The sequence below is a fragment of the Argopecten irradians genome, chromosome 3, assembly GCF_041381155.1.
Source record: "Argopecten irradians isolate NY chromosome 3, Ai_NY, whole genome shotgun sequence".
Lineage (NCBI taxonomy): Eukaryota > Metazoa > Mollusca > Bivalvia > Pectinida > Pectinidae > Argopecten > Argopecten irradians.
In genome coordinates, this window is record NC_091136.1 from 9,462,718 (window position 1) to 9,484,097 (window position 21,380).

Genomic DNA, 21,380 nt, shown 5'->3' on the forward strand with positions numbered 1-21,380 from the left:
CAATCAAGTTGAGCAATACAGGCACTTTGGGCCTCTTCATCATGCTCTTGTGATTTTGTTCATTGAGTTTATAGTGAAGAATTATCATGTTGTAACGGCTGTTAATGGGTGGAAAAAAATGAAAAAATAATGATGATGATCTCCTAAATTATAAGAAAATGTGAACAGTTTGTCCAGTAAGAGATTCAAGGTTGGTTATTAAATATAATATGTTGTCCACATTATTTTATAATTATTGTAAATTACCCTAATTTTGGTGTGATTTAGGTTGGTTTACTAGGAATACAGATGATATGGACCAGAGATGCTGAGGTTGCACTGCAACATGCTCGAAGTGACAAAAAGATAATGCAAACAACCAATCAAAGATTTCTGGATATGCTGAACAAGCTGATTGATCAGACTACTCATGACCTCACCAAAGTAGAGAGAGTCAAATATGAGACACTTGTCACCATACATGTCCATCAGCGTGACATATTTGATGACTTGGTGAGTTGAATGATATGCATGTGATTATCATTAAAATCGTTACAGTGATAAAAAGATTCTAGTGTATCATTACAGTGATAAAAAGATCCTAGTGTATCGTTACAGTGATAAAAAGATTCTAGTGTATCATTACAGTGATAAAAAGATTCTAGTGTATCGTGACAGTGATAAAAAGATCCTAGAGTATTGTTAGAGTGATAAAAAGATCCTAGAGTATTGTTAGAGTGAGAAAGAATTTCAAAAACTGATTTTCTAGATTTTAAAAAATTTGAAGAAAAGAATGGAAGAAAAAAATCAAATAGATGCAGCTGTTTCTGCTAACATCAATTCCTGACTTATATTCATAACAGGCAAACATATTTCACTAATTTGCAGGCGGCTTATATGATAAAAATTATTATCATATTGTTATTTGATACATGGCATTTTAGTTAAATTTAAAATTTACATGTGGTTCCAAATTGTAGACGAGGATGCACATTAAGTCAGTGACTGATTTTGAGTGGTTGAAGCAAGCCAGATTTTACTTCAAGGAAGACACAGATCAGTGTATAGTCCAAATCACAGATGTTGACTTTATCTACCAAAATGAATTCCTTGGATGTACAGACAGACTCGTCATCACCCCTCTCACTGATAGGTACTCATTTTATTCATTATTTAACCTTTGTTGTTATTGTCAATTCTTTATTTCAAGTATGATCTCAAGTGTTTGCATTATCTACATTTGATCCAATTTTATTTCAAGCGTGAGTATCTATTACATAGTTATTACATAGTAACTAATTGTATCTGTAGGTGTTATATCACACTGGCCCAGGCTCTTGGAATGTCTATGGGTGGAGCACCTGCTGGGCCTGCTGGAACAGGGAAAACAGAGACCACAAAAGATATGGGCAAGGCTCTTGGCAAATATGTTGTTGTCTTCAACTGTTCCGATCAGATGGATTTCAGAGGTCTTGGTAGAATCTACAAAGGTTAGCTTTTACAATTATTCCCTATGAAAATGGTTATGAAATCAAAAAGTAGATTTCATTTACAATTCACCGATGTAATTGTGAAATAAATTTAATGATTAATGAAAATGTTGATCACTCTTTAATGGCTAATTTATGAGTGTTTTGTTTTGCAGGACTTGCTCAGTCTGGATCATGGGGATGTTTCGATGAGTTCAACAGAATTGAGTTGCCTGTATTATCTGTAGCTGCACAGCAGATCTACATTGTGTTAGTCGCCAAAAAAGAGAGAAAGAAGGAGTTCATCTTCACAGATGGTGACAATGTTGATCTCAACCCAGAATTTGGTCTCTTCATTACCATGGTATGGTTAAATTTTTAAGAATAAATTTCTTGTAATAATAGATTTATTTAGATATTTGAATGTTTTAAAGGTAGGTTTCCCCAATGAAATATAAAGACTACGAAATTGAAATTTATCCTATACATATATATAATCTTCAGATCATTTTCAATGCATACAGCGAACAATATGGGTGGTCAGTTGCCTAGCTTGACCAGGAAAATACTTCTCTAAAAATAGAGCGAAGTCAAGCTTTACATAGAATATGACATATTTTTTTCGAAAACGAGGCCGCAGCAACAAACGGAAGCGTGTAACAAAATGCCAGATAGAAGTGACAGTCTTGCCAAGGCATGTTTAGTTAAAAAACAACAACAACAAATCGAAGTGCGAGGGACTGTTTATACATATCATATAATCTAAAACACTACATGTTACTTACATACGCTCGCTAACTTTGTACACCAAATATACATGTAGTTAGTCTGCGGCTGTTTGTGCGCTGGCATATGTGTTGAAATTTAACTCACCACGTGCAATGCCGTTACACGAGTCCCAACAGATCCCGGCAAGTTCCGCTTGAGATGTGGCTTCTGTTTCTTTTATTGCTACATGCCATTTCTGAATTTAATTCCCTATAGATATCCTAGGGTGCTACCGAATCCATTATAATTTCCTCCACTTTGTTGCCGATTCAGATATATTTTTTTCAACGCACACACTTTCGTTCAGCCATTTTGTTTACTTTTAGTGCGTGACAATGCGCATGCGCCAAACTTCGACAACACAATCCATCGCAGCTTCATTTGCATATTATTTTGTCTGACGGACACCGTAATAAATCGAGGATTTCCTTCAATTTTGTATTCAAGACACATTTGTTCAATCTCAAACACATAAAGAAATTAAATTGAGATATTTTAATACGTTTTTTCATCTTTTCTTCTGCTTATCGCATTTCACAAAAAAATATTTATTTGGTTGGGCGAAACCTACCTTTAAATTTTGATATTTTTGTATGATTTAATTTGTGAGAAAGACATGATTAATAACACAATGGTTGCATTGGGCCCTAAAGAGGTTAAAAAAATCTTCTGATTTCAATGACAATAAGTGTTAGTACCGGTAATGGGATGCATCAAGTTAATGGTATGATGGAAATGGTTTTGATTGAGTGCAAGAACCAAAAATGGCTGCTTTGGCCGGGTAAACCGCAATTATTTTAATATTGCAACTTAGGGTCAATTTACTTGTTCTGTATACAACTCTTGTGAATGATGGTCTGTTATAAGTAAAGATAGCCTGACATGAATTTTTGTCCCACAGAACCCTGGGTATGCTGGTCGTCAGGAGTTACCAGAAAATCTGAAGGTCCAGTTCAGGACAGTTGCTATGATGGTTCCTGACCGTCAGATCATCATGAGGGTCAAGTTAGCCAGTTGTGGTTTTCAGGAAAACATTATCCTAGCCCAGAAGTTCTACACCCTCTATAAGTTGTGTGAGGAACAGCTGTCTAAACAGGTATGGCAAAGGTTTTCCTTTATGGTAAATTAAAGGATTACTTGCTGAATGGAATAACAGTAAGTTTTTAATTTCCTTTACTAGAAAAAATAATGGAAGAAATCAGTACATTTCATGTTTAGAAAATAGTGCATTTCTTTTTTTTGTGTGTTAGTTTGAGGAATATAAATTTACAGTTTACATTACTAAAGATTGCAATTTGAACATTGTAAGGAAATATTTCTTGCAGATGTGTGGTGAGAGAGAAGTTTAAAGTTAGATTGATCTAACAAAATGCATGTATTGCTACATCCTGCCTCTGTGTATTCTATCACAGGTTCATTATGATTTTGGTTTGAGAAACATCTTGTCTGTGCTAAGAACCCTAGGAGCCAATAAAAGAGCCCGTCCCAATGATACTGAGAGTACTATTGTGATGAGAGTACTGCGAGACATGAATCTCTCCAAACTGGTAATCATTTCTCGTCAACTTCAGCTTGATATTTCAGTAATTGATTCTGCTTCTATTGAAACCTTATTGCTGAAATATAATTAGTACTGAAAAAGTGCTATTTTCTGTTTAAATAATATCATATACCTCAGTTTCATAGAAAATTCTTGAACTTATCATTTCCATTATGTCAAATACTATTTATCATTGTAATGTGATATGGAAATATTTTGAACTGATGTATTCCATGTTGTATAAACACAATATCTGTAATTACCTTTAGGTGGATGAGGATGAGCCGCTGTTCATGAGTCTGATTGCTGACTTGTTCCCAGGAATCACCCTTGACAGTGCCACTTATGCAGAGCTTCAAGTAGCTATTGGTAACCAGGTGGAGAATGCTGGTCTTGTCAACCATCCTCCATGGAATCTGAAGCTTGTCCAGGTGAATTAATAAGAAATATGATTGATAGGATAAGTGACTTATCAGATTCAAACTTTCAAGTCTTTTCAACTCTTTATTCTTAGTAATGATCACAGCTATTCCTTAATACTTGTGATTGGAGATAATCGTATTTTGAAATCAAAATAATTCATATAAGATATTACTTAGCTGGACATAGTTACAAGTTATAATTGAGGCTTATAATTATAATGTTAACTGACTATCATTTGACAGCTGTTTGAAACCCAACGTGTACGTCATGGTATGATGACATTGGGACCCAGTGGTGCTGGGAAGACTTGCTGTATCTATGTGCTGATGAAAAGTATGGCTGACTGTGGTACACCGCACAGAGAAATGAGAATGAACCCCAAGGCCATCACTGCCCCGCAGATGTTTGGTCGTTTGGATGTGGCCACCAATGATTGGACAGATGGCATCTTTTCCACACTTTGGAGAAGGACTCTCAAGGCAAAAAAAGGTCTAATCATTGTTTGAAAATATTGATAAGTATTTAGTTAAATGTCTTTACCAAATTGTTTCTGAATTATTATTTTTTCTAAATAAATATTCACATATAAGTCGATCAAGGATATCTCTTAACTACAGACAGCTAATGATTTTCATGACAAGTGTTTAAATAAATGATATTTTATATAATTATAAATTGCTAACTATATACTTTAGTTTCATGAGCACTGATATGAGATAATGCTTTAATAAGTAAATGCTGAAGTTTTCGAGCAAAATTTAGAATCATTTGAGCAGAAAAGTTGATCCTGTAAGTGTACAATTTTTGAATAATTTTGGTTACAAAAGATGACAATTTAAGTTTAGATCAGAACAGGATTTAATTCTCATGTGAAAATTGGAGACTTTGTAGTTGATGTAATTTATTGCTACTTTCTGATATTAGCGATTAAAAGTTACATAATATTAAGTGAGAATATAATTTTTAGCCCGCCATCATCAGATGGTGGGCTATTTAAATCGCTGTTCGTCCATGGTCTGTCCTACGTCTGTCTGTTAACAATTCTTGTTATCGCTATTTTTCAGACATAGATCAATTTTTGGTGGGTGCCAAGATCCCTCTGGTATCTCTTGTTTCCATGTTAATATTTTTCTCATACACTTTTCTTGTACAATGTTAAGGTGAGAATGTTTGGCTGGTACTCGATGGCCCAGTGGATGCCATATGGATTGAGAACTTGAACTCTGTATTGGATGATAACAAGACCTTGACTCTAGCCAATGGAGATCGTATACCAATGTCCCCAGCTTGTAAGATTGTATTTGAGGTGCACAACATTGATAATGCATCCCCAGCCACTGTCTCCAGGAATGGTATGGTCTACATGAGCTCTTCTGCTCTTGATTGGAGACCTATTCTCCAGGTACTCACCACAATTTATGCAGGTTATTTCTCCATTTCAGTTTCTAGTTTATAGTGTAAGAACGATAAACCTGAATCTTAAAAAAAAAAAAAAAAAAAAAAAAGTTTTAAAGGCACTTAATGTGTGTTAATGGATCCAATCTGCAGTATTGTTACTAAATTTTCATATCAATCTTATATATATTCCCATGTGGAATTATTAACTGTACATATACTGTCAACATTTAAAAGGGTTGGCTGAAGACACGGACACCACAGGAGAGTGAAGTACTGATGAATCTGTTTGACAGAATCTTCGATGATGTGTACAACTATGTCACTAATAGTCTGGTCAAGAAGATGGATGTTCTACAGTGCAATCAAATCAAACAGGTAAGTATATATTTTAGTTTATTTTGATTCTGATAACCATATTTGATAGAGGTATCATTATTGTCTGTCAGTGTATTATTCAGTAAATTGAGTGTAATGTAGAATTTAATGTTAAGACTGTTGAATGTAATGTAGAATTTAATGTTTAAGACTGACTCTAAATCTCTGCTATCCTTTGTTACAGGCATGTGATTCTCCTAGAGGGACTGATCCCAAAGAGAGATGATAAAAGTGCTATGCCCGCCTCCCACCTGGAGAAGCTGTTCATTTTCAGTCTGATGTGGAGTTTGGGTGCTTTGCTGGAGCTGGATGGGCGAGCTAAGATGGAAGAATTCATCACAAACCATGAGTGCTCATTGAATCTGCCTCCTGTTCAGAAGGAAGAAACAATCTTTGAGTATGTCATGGATGACAAAGGTTAGTCTTGGGAAATCAATAAAAATTGAACAATGGATACTGATAATATAAATTCTTTTATGTATTAAATAGCATAAAGTATTTGAAGATTGCTCTTAATTTACGTGTTATAAGAACTCTTTATTAGATTGCCACCTCTTTGCTTCCAGTAATGATCTGCATGCATGAACAACATTCGAATTGTATAATGTCCTGTATTAATCAATCTCAAAATTACTTCTGAACCAGTACCTTGTCATCAATTATAATTTGTCTTCAATTTGTAGGGGAATGGGAACACTGGTCCAACTCAGAGTTGAGGAATACATCTACCCGTCAGACTCTGTCCCAGAGTTTTCATCAATCCTTGTACCAAACGTGGACAATGTCCGCTCTAACTTTCTGATTGATACCATCTCAAAGCAACACAAGGTAAAAGCATCAGTCTAAGATAAAAACGTGAAAATGTTCACTCTAATTTCTGCCAGAATCATTAAATATATAAGTTACATCATAGACTTTTACTTTGTTACTATTATTTTGAGTCAGTAAGTTGTTCATTGATAAGGCTATTGTGTATCCTTTATTAATGAACACTGATAAATATTAACACAAAACTATTGTGTATCATTTATTAATGAACACTGATAAATATTAACACAAAACTAGTATGGTTTTAAAAGTCATATTACCATATGAATATTTAACAGTATAAAAACTCTTTGTTGATTATTATATGTTTTTTGTTTCGCTTGGATTGGCTATTCCTGACATGAATTGTGGATTGCTACTTGCACCAAATTGGCATTTGCTTAAAAATCCACAGCTTTGTTTTATAAGGTCATCTGACCCGAAGGGTCGGGATGACCTATTGTCATCATGCACCGTCAGCCGTGCGTCATCCGCCGTCCGTAAACTTTTCATTCAAACGACTTCTTCTCAATAACCGGAAGGCCCAGGGTACTCATATTTAGCATGTAGGTTGCTGGGATGGAGGGCTACCAAGTTTGTTCAAATGAATGACCTTGACCTTCATTCAAGGTCCACATGGGTCAAATAGGCAAAAATCCTTTAAACAACGTTCTTGTGAATAACATAAGAGGTCCTAGAGGACCTGATATTAGGACTGTGGCATTGCTGGGATATAGCGGCTAACTAGTTTGTTCAAATAAAATGACTTTGAATCTTCATTTTCAGGTCACAGGGGGTCAAAAAGGCTGAAATCTTTAAAAAACGACTTCACAAGAACCAGAACGGCCCAGGGTACTGATATTGGGCATGTAGGATGCTGGGATGAAAGGCTACCAAGATTGTCCAAATGAAAGACCTTGACCATCATTCAAGTTCACAGATCAAATAAGGCTAAAAATATTTAAATGACTTCTTCATCTTAAGAACCAAATGGCCCAGGATACACATATTTGGCCTGCAGCAGTGCTGGATATACGGGCTACCAAGTTTGTTCAAATGAAGGACCTTGACCTTCATACGAGGTCACAGGAGTCAAATAGGCTAAAATCTTTAAAAGACTTCTTCTCAAGAACCAGAAGGCCCAGGGTACTGATATTGGGCATGTAGCATGATGGGATAAAGGGCTACCAAGTTTGTTCAAATGAAGGACCTTGACCTTCATACAAGGTCACAGGAGTCAAATAGGCTAAAATCTTTAAAAGACTTCTTCTCAAGAACCAGAAGGCCCAGGGTACTGATATTGGGCATGTAGCATGATGGGAAGTTTGTTCAAATGAATTACCTTGACCTTCAATCAAGGTCACAGGGGTCAAATAGGCTAAAATCTTTAAATGACAATGTTGTACTGTACTAATAGTCAGATGACCGTTAAGGCCCATGGGCCTCTTGTATTAATAGAAAATGTGTATGTTTTTGTCGATACGTATGTAATGAACTTATTCATATTGCTGCAAATTTTAATCGTTTAGCCTGATAGTTGAAAATCATGGTAAAATTTTATGTGTGTCTCAGTCTGGCTCAATCATAACTTGATGGAGCAAATGTTTCTATAAACATCATTCTATACGATATTATTTCAGGCAGTGCTTCTTTTTGGGGAACCAGGACAGCTACAACAGTAATGGATCCTACATGGCGATACGTATGACCCTGACCTCCACCTCGGCAAGAGCTTTAACTTTTCCTCTGCCTCTACACCAATGATGTTTCAGGTGAACAAATTCAATGGTTATTTACAGTAGAATATTTGGAAACTGAAGACAGTGTGTCCCGCTTATTTGTATTGATGTATTTCCATTATTCATATACACAGAGTGAGAATAGTTAAGTAGTCATTTTTATTCATGTGGTGAATTCATTGATAGTTTTTTTTACTTGTCTACATTTTGACAAAGTTATCTAAATCCTATCTTACTGATGAGATTTGGTCAAGTTCGTACTACTATCATAACATACATGGAGCCAATATTATGGAGAAATATTTCTGCAAAGCGGGAATAGCATGATAAATAATTATGTTTCATTCAATAAATAGAATAATGTTATATACACATTTTGCCTGAATTCAACACTATGCAATGCTATATTGTAATTGTAGAGAACAGTGGAAAGCTATGTGGACAAGAGGATGGGTAGTACCTATGGCCCACCAGGAGGCAGACATATGACTGTGTTTGTGGATGACATCAACATGCCTATTATCAACGAATGGGGAGATCAGGTACGGTTTTTAGCTCAACTGGCCCGAAGGGCTGGTGAGCTTATGTCATGGCGCAGCATCCGTCGTCCGTCCGTCAACATTTCCTTTAAATTGCTACTTGTCATAGAGTTCTGCATGGATTGTAACCAAATTTGGCCACAAACATCTTTGGGGGAAGGGAATAGAATTTGTATAAATTATGGCTCTGACCCCCCAGGGAGCAGGAGGGGTGGGGCCCTATAGGGGAATTAGAGGTAAATCCTATAAATCGCAACGTGTCCTAGAGTTTTGCATAGATTTGTGACCAAATTTGGCCAAACATCCTTGGGGGAAAGGGAACAAAACTTGTATAATTTTGGCTTTGACCCCCTGGGGGCAGGAGGGGCGGGGCCCAATAGGGGAATTAGAGGTAAATATTCAAATGCCATCTGAAAAGAAACAATGAACCTGTATTCAGAACATTACTTTGCATTACAAACCAGGTGATCGATACAGACCCTCTGGGCCTCTTGTTTATCACTTCTTTATTCTTTGAGGTGTTGTATTGTGCCAATAGATTATTAGTCTGATGACCCTTAAGGCCCATGGGCCTCTTGGATTTTTTTCTATAATTTTTTATTGAATTAAGAACATTCCTTCATATAAAAATTCAATTGTTTAATATTAATAGAACTTGAATGTAGAGCTTAGTAGTCTTGATAGAGTTATGATAGGTTTTCTATAGAGAGTAATAAGATTTTTTTGTCATTATAAATGCACAGATTACTAACGAGATAACTCGCCAGATGATGGAGATGCATGGAATGTACAGCTTGGACAAACCTGGTGACTTTATATCTATCGTTGACCTCCAATTTGTGGCTGCCATGATTCATCCTGGTGGTGGCCGTAATGACATTCCTCAGCGTCTCAAACGCCAGTTTTCCATCTTTAATTGTACACTGCCCTCAAACACATCCATAGACAAGATCTTTGGTAAGATCCTTTAGATTAACACTGATTATTTCTTTTGTCAGCTGCTTAATGATTGTAATTCTGACACACTACAGTCACGGACGAATTGTAATAAAATGTCCTAATCAGTTGATGGCAATATCAATAATTTTCACAGCTATAATCAGATAACAGTAAGTCAAGAAATCTGTCAACTGATAAACAATTGAATCATTATTCAGAACATCATTTGACATTGAAATAATAGCTATGTTTACATTGAAATAATAGCCATGTTTACAAGATGCATATTTGTCAGTTATTGTCACGCGCCGTGCGTCGTTAGCTGTGCGAAGACTTAACATTCAAATGACTTCTTCTCAATGTTGTATTGTGCCAATAGTCAGATGAACGGTAAGGCCCATTGGCCTCTTGTTTTGTTTTTGTAGGTATTATAGGATGTGGATATTTCTGTCCAGAGAGGTTTCAAACTGAAGTGTGTACCCTTACAAAACAACTGGTACCTGCCACTCGTATGCTGTGGCAAATGACAAAGGTATGGAGTCAGCAAAAATGTAACATTCAGTATTTATTTTTATCCCCCGCCCAACGAAGTTGGCGGGGGATATACAAATGGGTTCCGTCCGTCCGTCCGTATGAATGGTTTCCGGAGCATAACTCTAAAACCAGTAGAGATATTTCCACGAAACTTCATACACACATTGGTCTTATGGTCTAGTAGTGCCTTTTGCTATTTTTAGGTTTTCATTTTTTGCATTTTTTCCGTAACCATGGAAACATTGCTGAAAATATCATATTTTTGTACCAGGTTCGTTTCCGGAGCATAACTCTAAAACAAGAAGAGATATTGCCACGAAACTTCATAGACACATTGGTCTTATGGTCTAGTAGTGCCTTTTGCTACTTTAAGGTTTTCACTTTTTGTACTTTTTTCTGTAACCATGGAAACATTGCTGAAAATGGCAGATTTTTGTGTAAGAATCATTTCCGGAGCACAACTCTAAAACCAGCAGAGATATTTCCATGAAACTTCATAGACATATTGTTCTTATGGTCTAGTAGTGCCTTTTGCTATTTTTAGGTTTTCATTTTTTGCACTTTTTCCGTAACCAAGGAAACATTGCTGAAAATATTATATTTTTGTACCAGGTTCGTTTCTGCAGCATAACTGGAAAACCGGTTGAGATATATGCACGGAACTCCATAGGCACATTAGTCTTATGGTCTAGTAGTGCCTTTTGCTATTTTAAGGTTTTCACTTTTTGTACTTTTTTCTGTTACCATGGAAACATTGCTGAAAATGGCAGATTTTTGTTTAAGAATTGTTTCCGGAGCACAACTCTTAAACCAGCAGAGATATTTCCATGAAACTTCATAGACACATTGTTCTTATGGTCTAGTAGTGCCTTTTGCTATTTTTAGGTTTTCGCTTTTTGTGCTTTTTTCTGTAACCATAGAAACATTGCTGAAAATATCATATTTTTGTAGCAGGTTCATTTCCAGAGCATAACTCTAAAACCAGCAGATATATTTCCACGAAACTTCATAGACACATTCTTTTTATGGTCTAGTAGTACCTTTTGCTATTTTTAGGTTTTCTTTTTTTGCACTTTTTCCGTTACCATGGAAACATTGCTGAAAATATCATGGTAAATGGTAAATGTTACTTTTCAAAACTCCACCCATCTTTGTGTATATAGTCTGATATAAATGTCAAGGCTGTATACCTGATTCAACAATTGCAGCCCCGCTCTACTTGAATTATACTCCATCTTTCTTTAGCTCAACTTCCTTTTTCCTGTTGTTTTTTTAGCTCACCTGGCCCGAAGGGCCGGTGAGCTTATGTCATGGCGCGGCGTCCGTCGTCCGTCCGTCGTCCGTCGTCCGTCCGTCAACATTTCCTTTAAATCGCTACTAGTCATAGAGTTCTGCATGGATTGTAACCAAATTTGGCCACAAACATCCTTGGGGGAAGGGGAACAGAACTTGTATAAAGTTTGGCTCTGACCACCCGGGGGCAGGAGGGGCGGGGCCCAATAGGGGAAATAGAGGTAAATCCTATAAATCGCTACTTGTCCTAGAGTTCTGCATGGATTGTAACCAAATTTGGCCACAAACATCCTTGGGGGAAGGGGAACAGAACTTGTATAAAGTTTGGTTCTGACCCCCCGGGGGCAGGAGGGGCGGGGCCCAATAGGGGAAATAGAGGTAAATCCTATAAATCGCTACTTGTCCTAGAGTTCTGCATGGATTGTGACCAAAATTTGGCCACAAACATCTTTGGGAGAAGGGGAACAGAACTTGTATAAAGTTTGGCTCTGACCCCCCGAGGGCAGGAGGGGTGGGGCCCAATAGGGGAAATAGAGGTAAATCCTATAAATCGCTACTTGTCCTAGAGTTCTGCATGGATTGTAACCAAATTTGGCCACAAACATCCTTGGGGGAAGGGGAACAGAACTTGTATAAAGTTTGGTTCTGACCCCCCGGGGGCAGGAGGGGCGGGGCCCAATAGGGGAAATAGAGGTAAATCCTATAAATCGCTACTTGTCCTAGAGTTCTGCATGGATTGTAACCAAATTTGGCCACAAACATCCTTGGGGGTAGGGGAACAGAACTTGTATAAAGTTAGGCTCTGACCCCCGGGGGCATGAGGGGCGGGGCCCAATAGGGGAAATAGAGGTAAATCCTATAAATCGCTACTTGTCCTAGAGTTCTGCATGGATTGTAACCAAATTTGGCCACAAACATCCTTGGGGGAAGGGGAACAGAACTTGTATAAAGTTTGACTCTGACCCCCCCCGGGGGCAGGAGGGGCGGGGGCCCAATAGGGGAAATAGAGGTAAATCCTATAAATCGCTACTTGTCCTAGAGTTCTGCATGGATTGTGACCAAATTTGGCCACAAATATCCTTGGGGAAAGGGGAACAGAACTTGTATAAAGTTTGGTTCTGACCCCCCGGGGGCAGGAGGGGCGGGGCCCAATAGGGGATATAGAGGTAAATCCTTTAAATAAAATCGCTACTTGTCCTAGAGTTCTGCATGGATTGTAATCAAATTTGGCCACAAACTTCCTTGGGGGTAGGGGAACAGAACTTGTATAAAGTTAGGCTCTGACCCCCGGGGGCATGAGGGGCGGGGCCCAATAGGGGAAATAGAGGTAAATCCTAGAAATCGCTACTTGTCCTAGAGTTCTGCATGGATTGTAACCAAATTTGGCCACAAACATCCTTGGGGGAAGGGGAACAGAACTTGTATAAAGTTAAACTCTGACCCCCCCGGGGGCAGGAGGGGCGGGGGCCCAATAGGGGAAATAGAGGTAAATCCTATAAATCGCTACTTGTCCTAGAGTTCTGCATGGATTGTGACCAAATTTGGCCACAAACATCCTTGGGCCTCTTGTTTTCCATACACATAAGTCTCCACAATCAAACTTACTTCAGCTTTGATATCTCCATTGGCGGGGGATCTGAATGACTATGTCCTTGTATTAACTTAATTTTATTTCTGCCCTCTAAAAATTGCAAATGTTAACCAATTCCAATTTTTAGCTCACCTGGCCCAAAGGGCCGGTGAGCTTATGTCATGGCGCGGCGTCCGTCGTCCGTCTGTCCGTCAACATTTCCTTTAAATCGCTACTAGTCATAGAGTTCTGCATGGATTGTAACCAAATTTGGCCACAAACATCCTTGGGAGAAAGGGAACAGATATTGTATAAATTTTGGCTCTGACCCCCCAGGGGCAGGAGGGGCGGGGCCCAATAGGGGATATAGAGGTAAATCCTTTAAATCGCTACTAGTCATAGAGTTCCGAATGCAATGTAACCAAATTTGGCCACAAACATCCTTGGGGGAGGGGGAACAGAACTTGTATAAATTTTGGCTCTGGTCTGTCGGGGGCAGGAGGGGCGGGGCCCAATAGGGGAAATAGAGGTAAATCCTTTAAATCGCTACTAGTCATAGAGTTCTACATGGATTGTAACCAAATTTGGCCACAAACATCCTTGGGGTAAGGGGAACAGAACTTGGATAAATTTTGGCTCTGGTCCCTCTGGGGTAGGACGGGCGGGGCACAATAGGGGAAATAGAGGTAAATCCTTTAAATCGCTACTAGTCATAGAGTTCTGAATGGAATGTAACCAAATTTGGCCACAAACATCCTTGGGGTAAGGGGAACAGAACTTGTATAAATTTTGGCTCTGGTCCCCCAGGGGCAGGAGGGGCGGGGCCCAATAGGGGAAATAGAGGTAAATCCTTTAAATCACTACTAGTCATAGAGTTCTACATGAATTGTAACCAAATTTGGCCACAAACATCCTTGGGAGAAGGGGAACAGAACTTGTATAAATTTTGGCTCTGACCCACCGGGGGCTGGAGGGGCGGGGCCCAATAGGGGAAATAGAGGTAAATCCTTTAAATCGCTACTAGTCATAGAGTTCTAAATGGAATGTAACCAAATTTGGCCACAAACATCCTTGGGGGAAGGGGAACAGAACTTGTATAAAGTTTGGCTCTGGTCCCTCGGGGGCAGGAGGGGCGGGGCCCAATAGGGGAAATAGAGGTAAATCCTTTAAATCGCTACTAGTCATAGAGTTCTGAATGGAATGTAACCAAATTTGGCCACAAACATCCTTGGGGGAAGGGGAACAGAACTTGTATAAATTTTGGCTCTGGTCCCCCAGGGGCAGGAGGGGCGGGGCCCAATAGGGGAAATAGAGGTAAATCCTTTAAATCGCTACTAGTCATAGAGTTCTACATGAATTGTAACCAAATTTGGCCACAAACATCCTTGGGAGAAGGGGAACAGAACTTGTATAAATTTTGGCTCTGACCCACCGGGGGCTGGAGGGGCGGGGCCCAATAGGGGAAATAGAGGTAAATCCTTTAAATCGCTACTAGTCATAGAGTTCTAAATGGAATGTAACCAAATTTGGCCACAAACATCCTTGGGGGAAGGGGAACAGAACTTGTATAAAGTTTGGCTCTGGTCCCTCGGGGGCAGGAGGGGCGGGGCCCAATAGGGGAAATAGAGGTAAATCCTTTAAATCGCTACTAGTCATAGAGTTCTGAATGGAATGTAACCAAATTTGGCCACAAACATCCTTGGGGGAAGGGGAACAGAACTTGTATAAATTTTGGCTCTGGTCCCTCGGGGGCAGGAGGGGCGGGGCCCAATAGGGGAAATAGAGGTAAATCCTTTAAATCGCTACTAGTCATAGAGTTCTGCATGGATTGTAACCAAATTTGGCCACAAACATCCTTGGGGGAAGGGGAACAGAACTTGTATAAATTTTGGCTCTGATCCCCCAGGGGCAGGAGGGGTGGGGCCCAATAGGGGATTTAGAGGTTAATATTAAGATTCCTTCAGAAAAGAAACAGTGAACCTGTATTCAGAACATTACTTGGCATTACAAACCAGGTGAGCGATACAGGCCCTCTGGGCCTCTTGTGTTTCTTTTTTAAATGAAGTTGCTACACATTGCTGTCTGGTTCTAATGATTTGTGTACACTTTAACTCATTGATGGTATCTTGAGGTATCAGCATATTTCCAACACACAAAGTTATTATTTATCTCAATAACTTTGGCTCACATTGGAACTTGTCTCAGTGTCAAAATTTAATTAACCTTTTGTTCAATACTCCCTTCAATATACTAAACAATAAGTATTAAGAAAAAACTTAAATGTATTGTGATGAACTATCTTTCAAGAAATATGTCAACACCTCTGTATCTTAAAATATACAGATCAAGATGTTGCCAACTCCTGCTAAATTTCACTACATCTTCAATCTGAGAGATTTGTCGAGAATCTGGCAGGGCATGCTGACCATCCAAGGGGATGAGTGCCAAGATCAAGCCACTCTCCTGGCTCTGTGGAAACATGAGTGTACCAGAGTCATCGCAGACAGGTAATTACCACCCTCCTGGCCTTTCGGAAATAATTCAAAGTGATTACAACGTGACCATATAGTTTTAGCTATTAATTTTTTCAATCACTGTTAATTTTGTGATAAATTACAAGGAAAAGTTGATTGACTAGGTCAATCTTTATTTCTTTTGTGAAGAATCTTTATTGCTTTTGTGAAGAGAATTTTCCAACACAAGTATGAAACTGTTTGTTGTTCATGCAGTTGAATTAAGTATTGCGAAGAAGGTAACTAATCAATGATTAAGGCATTAACATGAGGGTTTGATCAATTCAATTTATTTCGTTTAGCTTATTGTCAACATTTTGGAGATACTACATATTATAAAATTCTTCTGCTCTTTCAATTTATGAAAATTATTTATAGTAGTTCTTACAGTCTTATAATGTCAAATATTGGAATTAGATTTTAAAGGACTTAATGTTATATTCACTCCACAGATTCACTAACCATGAAGATAAGTTGTGGTTTGAGAATGCTTCAGTAAATGTGATGAAAAACTATCTTGGAGAAGAATATGCGTCCATATGTCCAGAGGAACCTTACTTTGTGGACTTCCTGAGAGATCCCCCAGAACCAACAGGAGAAGAAGCTGATGATGCTGTATTGGATGCTCCAAAGATTTATGAGGCAGTAAGTTAATCTATTTCTTAGTGGTAAAAGGCTTATACCACAAGTGTTTGTTGGATATTTTCAATCAGGATGTTAATATAACATACAATTGTAGCAAGACAAATGTCTTTTGCTGCTCTAGAAAAATGAAAAACATATGTGAAATAAAAACCACATTGAATAAATATGAGTTAGTTGCTTGAGGTGTTTACCGCAATTGTATGTGTAATTGTAACAATATTGAATGCTATTTACTGGTCAAAATTAATATATTTTTATACCTCCAAATTTTTTATATACTATTTCAATCAAGTTGTTTACTGTTTTATTTGAAGAAGCACACATTTGTGTTTTTTGCTAGACTTCTGTCACTAGTGTTACCAGTCGCAGATTTAACATCAAGTCTTGCCCTGCACTGGATATTAAGAATCTGTGAACACATTAAATGAACTAGAATATTGCAACTCAGAAAATCCTTGTGCATTTTGCATTGAAACATTGCTTCAGATGCTTTATGTCTTTGAAACACTTGATTATGTCTCCAAGATACACGTCAAGTTGTAAGGTTTACTTTTATTTATAGACATGCCACAAGCTGGCATTGTATTTGCTGATATTTTGTGTAATATTGGTACCTGTCATAAATGTTCAGGTATCAGTTTACAAACTTTGTTTTGTAGATCCCTGACTACGATTTCCTGAATGAGAAGCTACTAGGCTATATGCTTCAGTACAATGAAATGGTTAGGGGAGCTCACATGGACCTTGTCTTCTTTAAGGATGCCATGGTCCATCTCATCAAGGTAATTGTATTGCTGTATGTTTTGTGTATTTACTGGTAATATTGATGACAAACTGTGATATAGGTATACCAGACCTGGGTATGTGTACGATTTTGGCATATTTAATACGCATATGAGGTCCTAAATACACAATACGCATTACATTGGCTTTCTACGATTTATTGATGGTTTTTTTTTTTTTAATTTTTACTTTTCTCCGTAATGAGCGCTATATCGGAACACCTCAACCATTTGTGAGGAGTTCCGGTTGCTATGAAGCGTCTGAAGGGCGCTTTAATGTAATGAATATTTTGCATGAAAATGTGAAACGTCAGCGTGATGCTGATCTGTGAGGGAAAATGTCTAAACAAAGCAAAAGCGAAGATGACAAGCATGGGAACCCTTGCACACCTTAAAAGGTGCAGATGCAGGAATTAATGGCAAAGTATCGTGAGGAGTTGCCCTTTCTTAAGATGTCGCAAAAGGGCACACATTATGTATTTTGCTCCTAATGTGCCAGGTACTTGCGGCCATGCTGTGAGGTACGACTGCCAAATACACGTAGGTCATGTCAGTGACTTGCTGTTTAGTTTACATTATGTTACTTTTTGTCCTACCCACTTAACCATTCTGTGCTGTGAATATTGGAAATATCCATAATAGTTTGAAATTGAAAAAAAAAAAATATTTGAAATGTAATATTAAGCTAAATATCCGTTAAAGTAAAAATCAAATAATGTAAATCACAATTAAGTACTTTTTTGTTGCTGTTCATAGTTAATTGATCGATGATGTAAAGATGCGTCAGAATATATACCCAGGTGTGGTATACCAACATTCTTCAAAACTTTTTGGCTCCAATAGTCAATTTGTTTATGGTTTTAATACAAATTTCCTAAATAGTTGCACAGTAATATAAGACTCTTTTCATATGTGGATATGAAGGATAGGGATATTCTACCCGAGGGTCACAAAATGTAGTAAAACCCAAGGCTTGCGGAGTGTTTTGCAACATTTTATGATCTCAAGGGTGAATATCCTTATCCTTCATATCCACTTAAGAAAGAGTATTTTTCTTTCATACCTTGCCGTTTTATTGTAATTCTACAGCAATAATATCCCGCCATTTTGAAATAAATTCCGTTTGCATCTTTTATAGTAAAACCAGTCAAGTTTGTGAAACAAATGTTAAAATTTTACTGAGAAAATAGAAATTTTGTTGAGGCTGTGACGTCACGAGGCTTTATTGCATGGATAGCTATGCAATACAGCCTCAGGCGACATGAGTGTATTGCCCTATAGACCAGCCAGCATTACACCCGTAGGTATGAAAGAAAATCTTTTCTGTCTGATTCTTGATTTGACAATACATCTTCATTTCAGCCTTAAACCCTAGTGTTTTACATGCTCTTATTGTTGTGTGCAGATTTCCAGGATTATCCGTACCCCGCGAGGAGCAGCCCTTTTAGTTGGTGTAGGAGGCTCTGGTAAACAGTCCCTTACTCGACTAGCTTCCTTCATTGCAGGCTACAAAATCTTCCAGATCACTCTCACAAGGTATACAATTGTCAACCTTAGGTCTAGGAATGTTTGTAAGCATTTGTTGATATCACTTTGATATTGTATCAGAGTAATAGTTGCTTTAAAGTTTAAGAACAATTATGTATTCATTTTGGTACTTCTTAATAGGAATAAAAGACAGAAAATAACATGACATTCAGAAGTACAGCCAAATCTTATTTACTTGGGAGTTGGCAGGATCAAGGCAACATTTATCAAAAACAATTTCTGAATATTTGAGTTAAGTAAACATGAGAACATTGTGAAATAATGGTTAAGAACGAACAAACCAATAATTCTTCGGTCTTCGAGATATAGGAGTTCAGCGATAGCTGTATCAGAATTTTTGTTATATATATAAAAATGGAAATGTCTTTTTACAGATTTAGACTTTGCTGACAGTGGTAAAATCTTTATTTTGTGTGTGGTCTGCTTGTAGATGTAGATATTGCTTATCTACCTTAGTTACCAGCACATGCATTGCTTGCTTACTTTTGCACTTATTGATAAGTGCTTAATTGTTTGAGGTTACTATATAATAACAGTATAATCTAATAACTAATAAATCCCATTCCGTAAATATACAGTCAAACCTGTCTTAATGACCCCCTGTATTCAGCGACTTACTGTCTTATGTGACCTTAATCATTCCTCCCAATGATATTTACTATATAAATGACCACCTGCCTAATGCGACGAACGACGATAAAAATTCACACCATAATGTGTTCATAACCTGTCTCAAGCGACTATTTTGAAACTAAAACCGGAAGTTTTGGAATGAAATCTCACACGATTTTGTTGTGAACAGTGTTTAAGTCAATCAGACGCTTGATACAATGAATTACACCAAGCGTAGTCAACAAGAGTTTAGCTGCATTGAGCAAATGTATATCTCTGCAGAGATCGATTAGGCAATATTTTACAACAGAATGATGATTATAAGATCGCTATTGTATCCTAAATTTAACGAAATATAAACGTATAGACTTGATTGCCAATTATTTCATTGAAAACACAGCGAAATTATTTTATAGAATTCCTAGAAATAACCTGTTTGCCAACAAATGTGTCACATGTGTACAATTTTAGCGGTCGTTTTATCGCTGTCTTCAGACATTTATTAAACGTACATGATATTTAGATAATAATAAAAAACTTGTGTTTTGATATTTCGTCATTTTTGATGGTTATATGTACCTTTTTTTTCTTGATAACAATCCTGCAGAAATCTGAAGCCAAATAGAGTCTGGCATTTGTTGTCATTGTAAACAGCTACGCTTCAGTGGGCTGATATTCCGTGAATAAAAGCATTTTGCGATTGATCATGCTTCTGGTATGTAATTATATTCATCTTCACCATATTTCCAGTTGATATAATTTCTTTTGGACACTTTTACCTAGATTATTCTGTCGAGTAAAACATTCGATTTTCACATGTAAATCTGTGACAAGGTAATTATGCGTCCCAATGGAGCATTTTACAATTAACCATGCATCTGGTATGTAATTATTTCCATGATTGACCCTGTCTTAAGCGATTGACCCTGTCTTATGCGACCTTATTTTGAACTTCCATTGGAAGGTCACTTAAAACAGGTTTGACTGTACTGTAGAAATTCATTCAGTAAGCTTGATATCCAAAGGAAATAGTCATAATTGGTAAAGGTTTATTCTCTTTTGAGGAGTTGTAAATCATTTGGAACCTGAATAACTTTAATCTAATGTTTCCTTTGGAATATCTGATATACTGAAAATATATGAAGGATTTTAGGTAATCTCCATGAAATATGGGAGACATATATATTGTCTATCCATCCTATCTGTGAACTATTATCATGAGATGGCAAAATTTAACATTATAGCTCTATTGGCCTTGGCTGAACCCTGTGCATGGTTCTGAAGTGCACAAGGTTAAAAGGGAACAAATACTGCATGATGCATGATCATAATAAATTTCAGAGCTCACAGATGTGATAAAATCAAATACTGAATGACCTTTATAGATTGAAAAGTTAAATCAATAAATCATACAGTGAATCTATATCAAATTTTTTGCATATTTCATTTTTGGACTAATCGGTCGACAAGATGGCCGCCAGACATCCATCTTGGATTTTGATACTTGAAGCTTGTTACTGCTATTTCTCAGAAAGTGCTGAAGGGATCATTCTCAAATTTTACATTTTACATGTACATTCCCCTAGGGCCTTAGATGTACATATTGCATTTTTGGACTGATCAGTAAACAAGATGGCAGTCATCTTGGATTTTGATAGTTAAATTAAAGTTTGTGAAACAAAAGTTTGTAACCGCTATATCTCAGAAACAAAAGTTTGTAACCGCTATATCTCAGGAACAAGTGAAGTGATCGTTCTCAAATTTCACATGTGTATTCCCCTAGGGATGTAATTGTGCATATTGCATTTTGGGAAAGATCGGTCAACAAGATGGCCCCAAGGAAGTCATCTTGGATTTTGATACTTAAAGTTTGTTACCACTATTTCTCAGAAAGTACTGCTGCAGGG

The 21,380-nt window shown here is 37.5% G+C and overlaps 1 protein-coding gene across 1 annotated transcript in view; it reads left to right on the plus strand.

Annotated features, from left to right (window-relative positions):
• The window catches only part of LOC138317504 (dynein axonemal heavy chain 8-like), a 91,843-nt gene that overhangs the window by 38,728 nt on the left and 31,735 nt on the right, over positions 1-21,380 (plus strand). Inside the window, 22 exon segments of the mRNA XM_069259230.1 lie at positions 268-492; positions 960-1,132; positions 1,291-1,469; positions 1,625-1,812; positions 3,118-3,312; positions 3,629-3,763; positions 4,026-4,187; positions 4,422-4,668; positions 5,340-5,581; positions 5,812-5,952; positions 6,137-6,145; positions 6,147-6,369; positions 6,636-6,655; positions 6,658-6,780; positions 8,400-8,531; positions 8,918-9,040; positions 9,781-9,994; positions 10,402-10,508; positions 15,717-15,880; positions 16,339-16,531; positions 17,191-17,313; positions 18,719-18,849. Of these exon segments, the coding sequence (XP_069115331.1) occupies positions 268-492; positions 960-1,132; positions 1,291-1,469; positions 1,625-1,812; positions 3,118-3,312; positions 3,629-3,763; positions 4,026-4,187; positions 4,422-4,668; positions 5,340-5,581; positions 5,812-5,952; positions 6,137-6,145; positions 6,147-6,369; positions 6,636-6,655; positions 6,658-6,780; positions 8,400-8,531; positions 8,918-9,040; positions 9,781-9,994; positions 10,402-10,508; positions 15,717-15,880; positions 16,339-16,531; positions 17,191-17,313; positions 18,719-18,849 (3,449 nt within the window).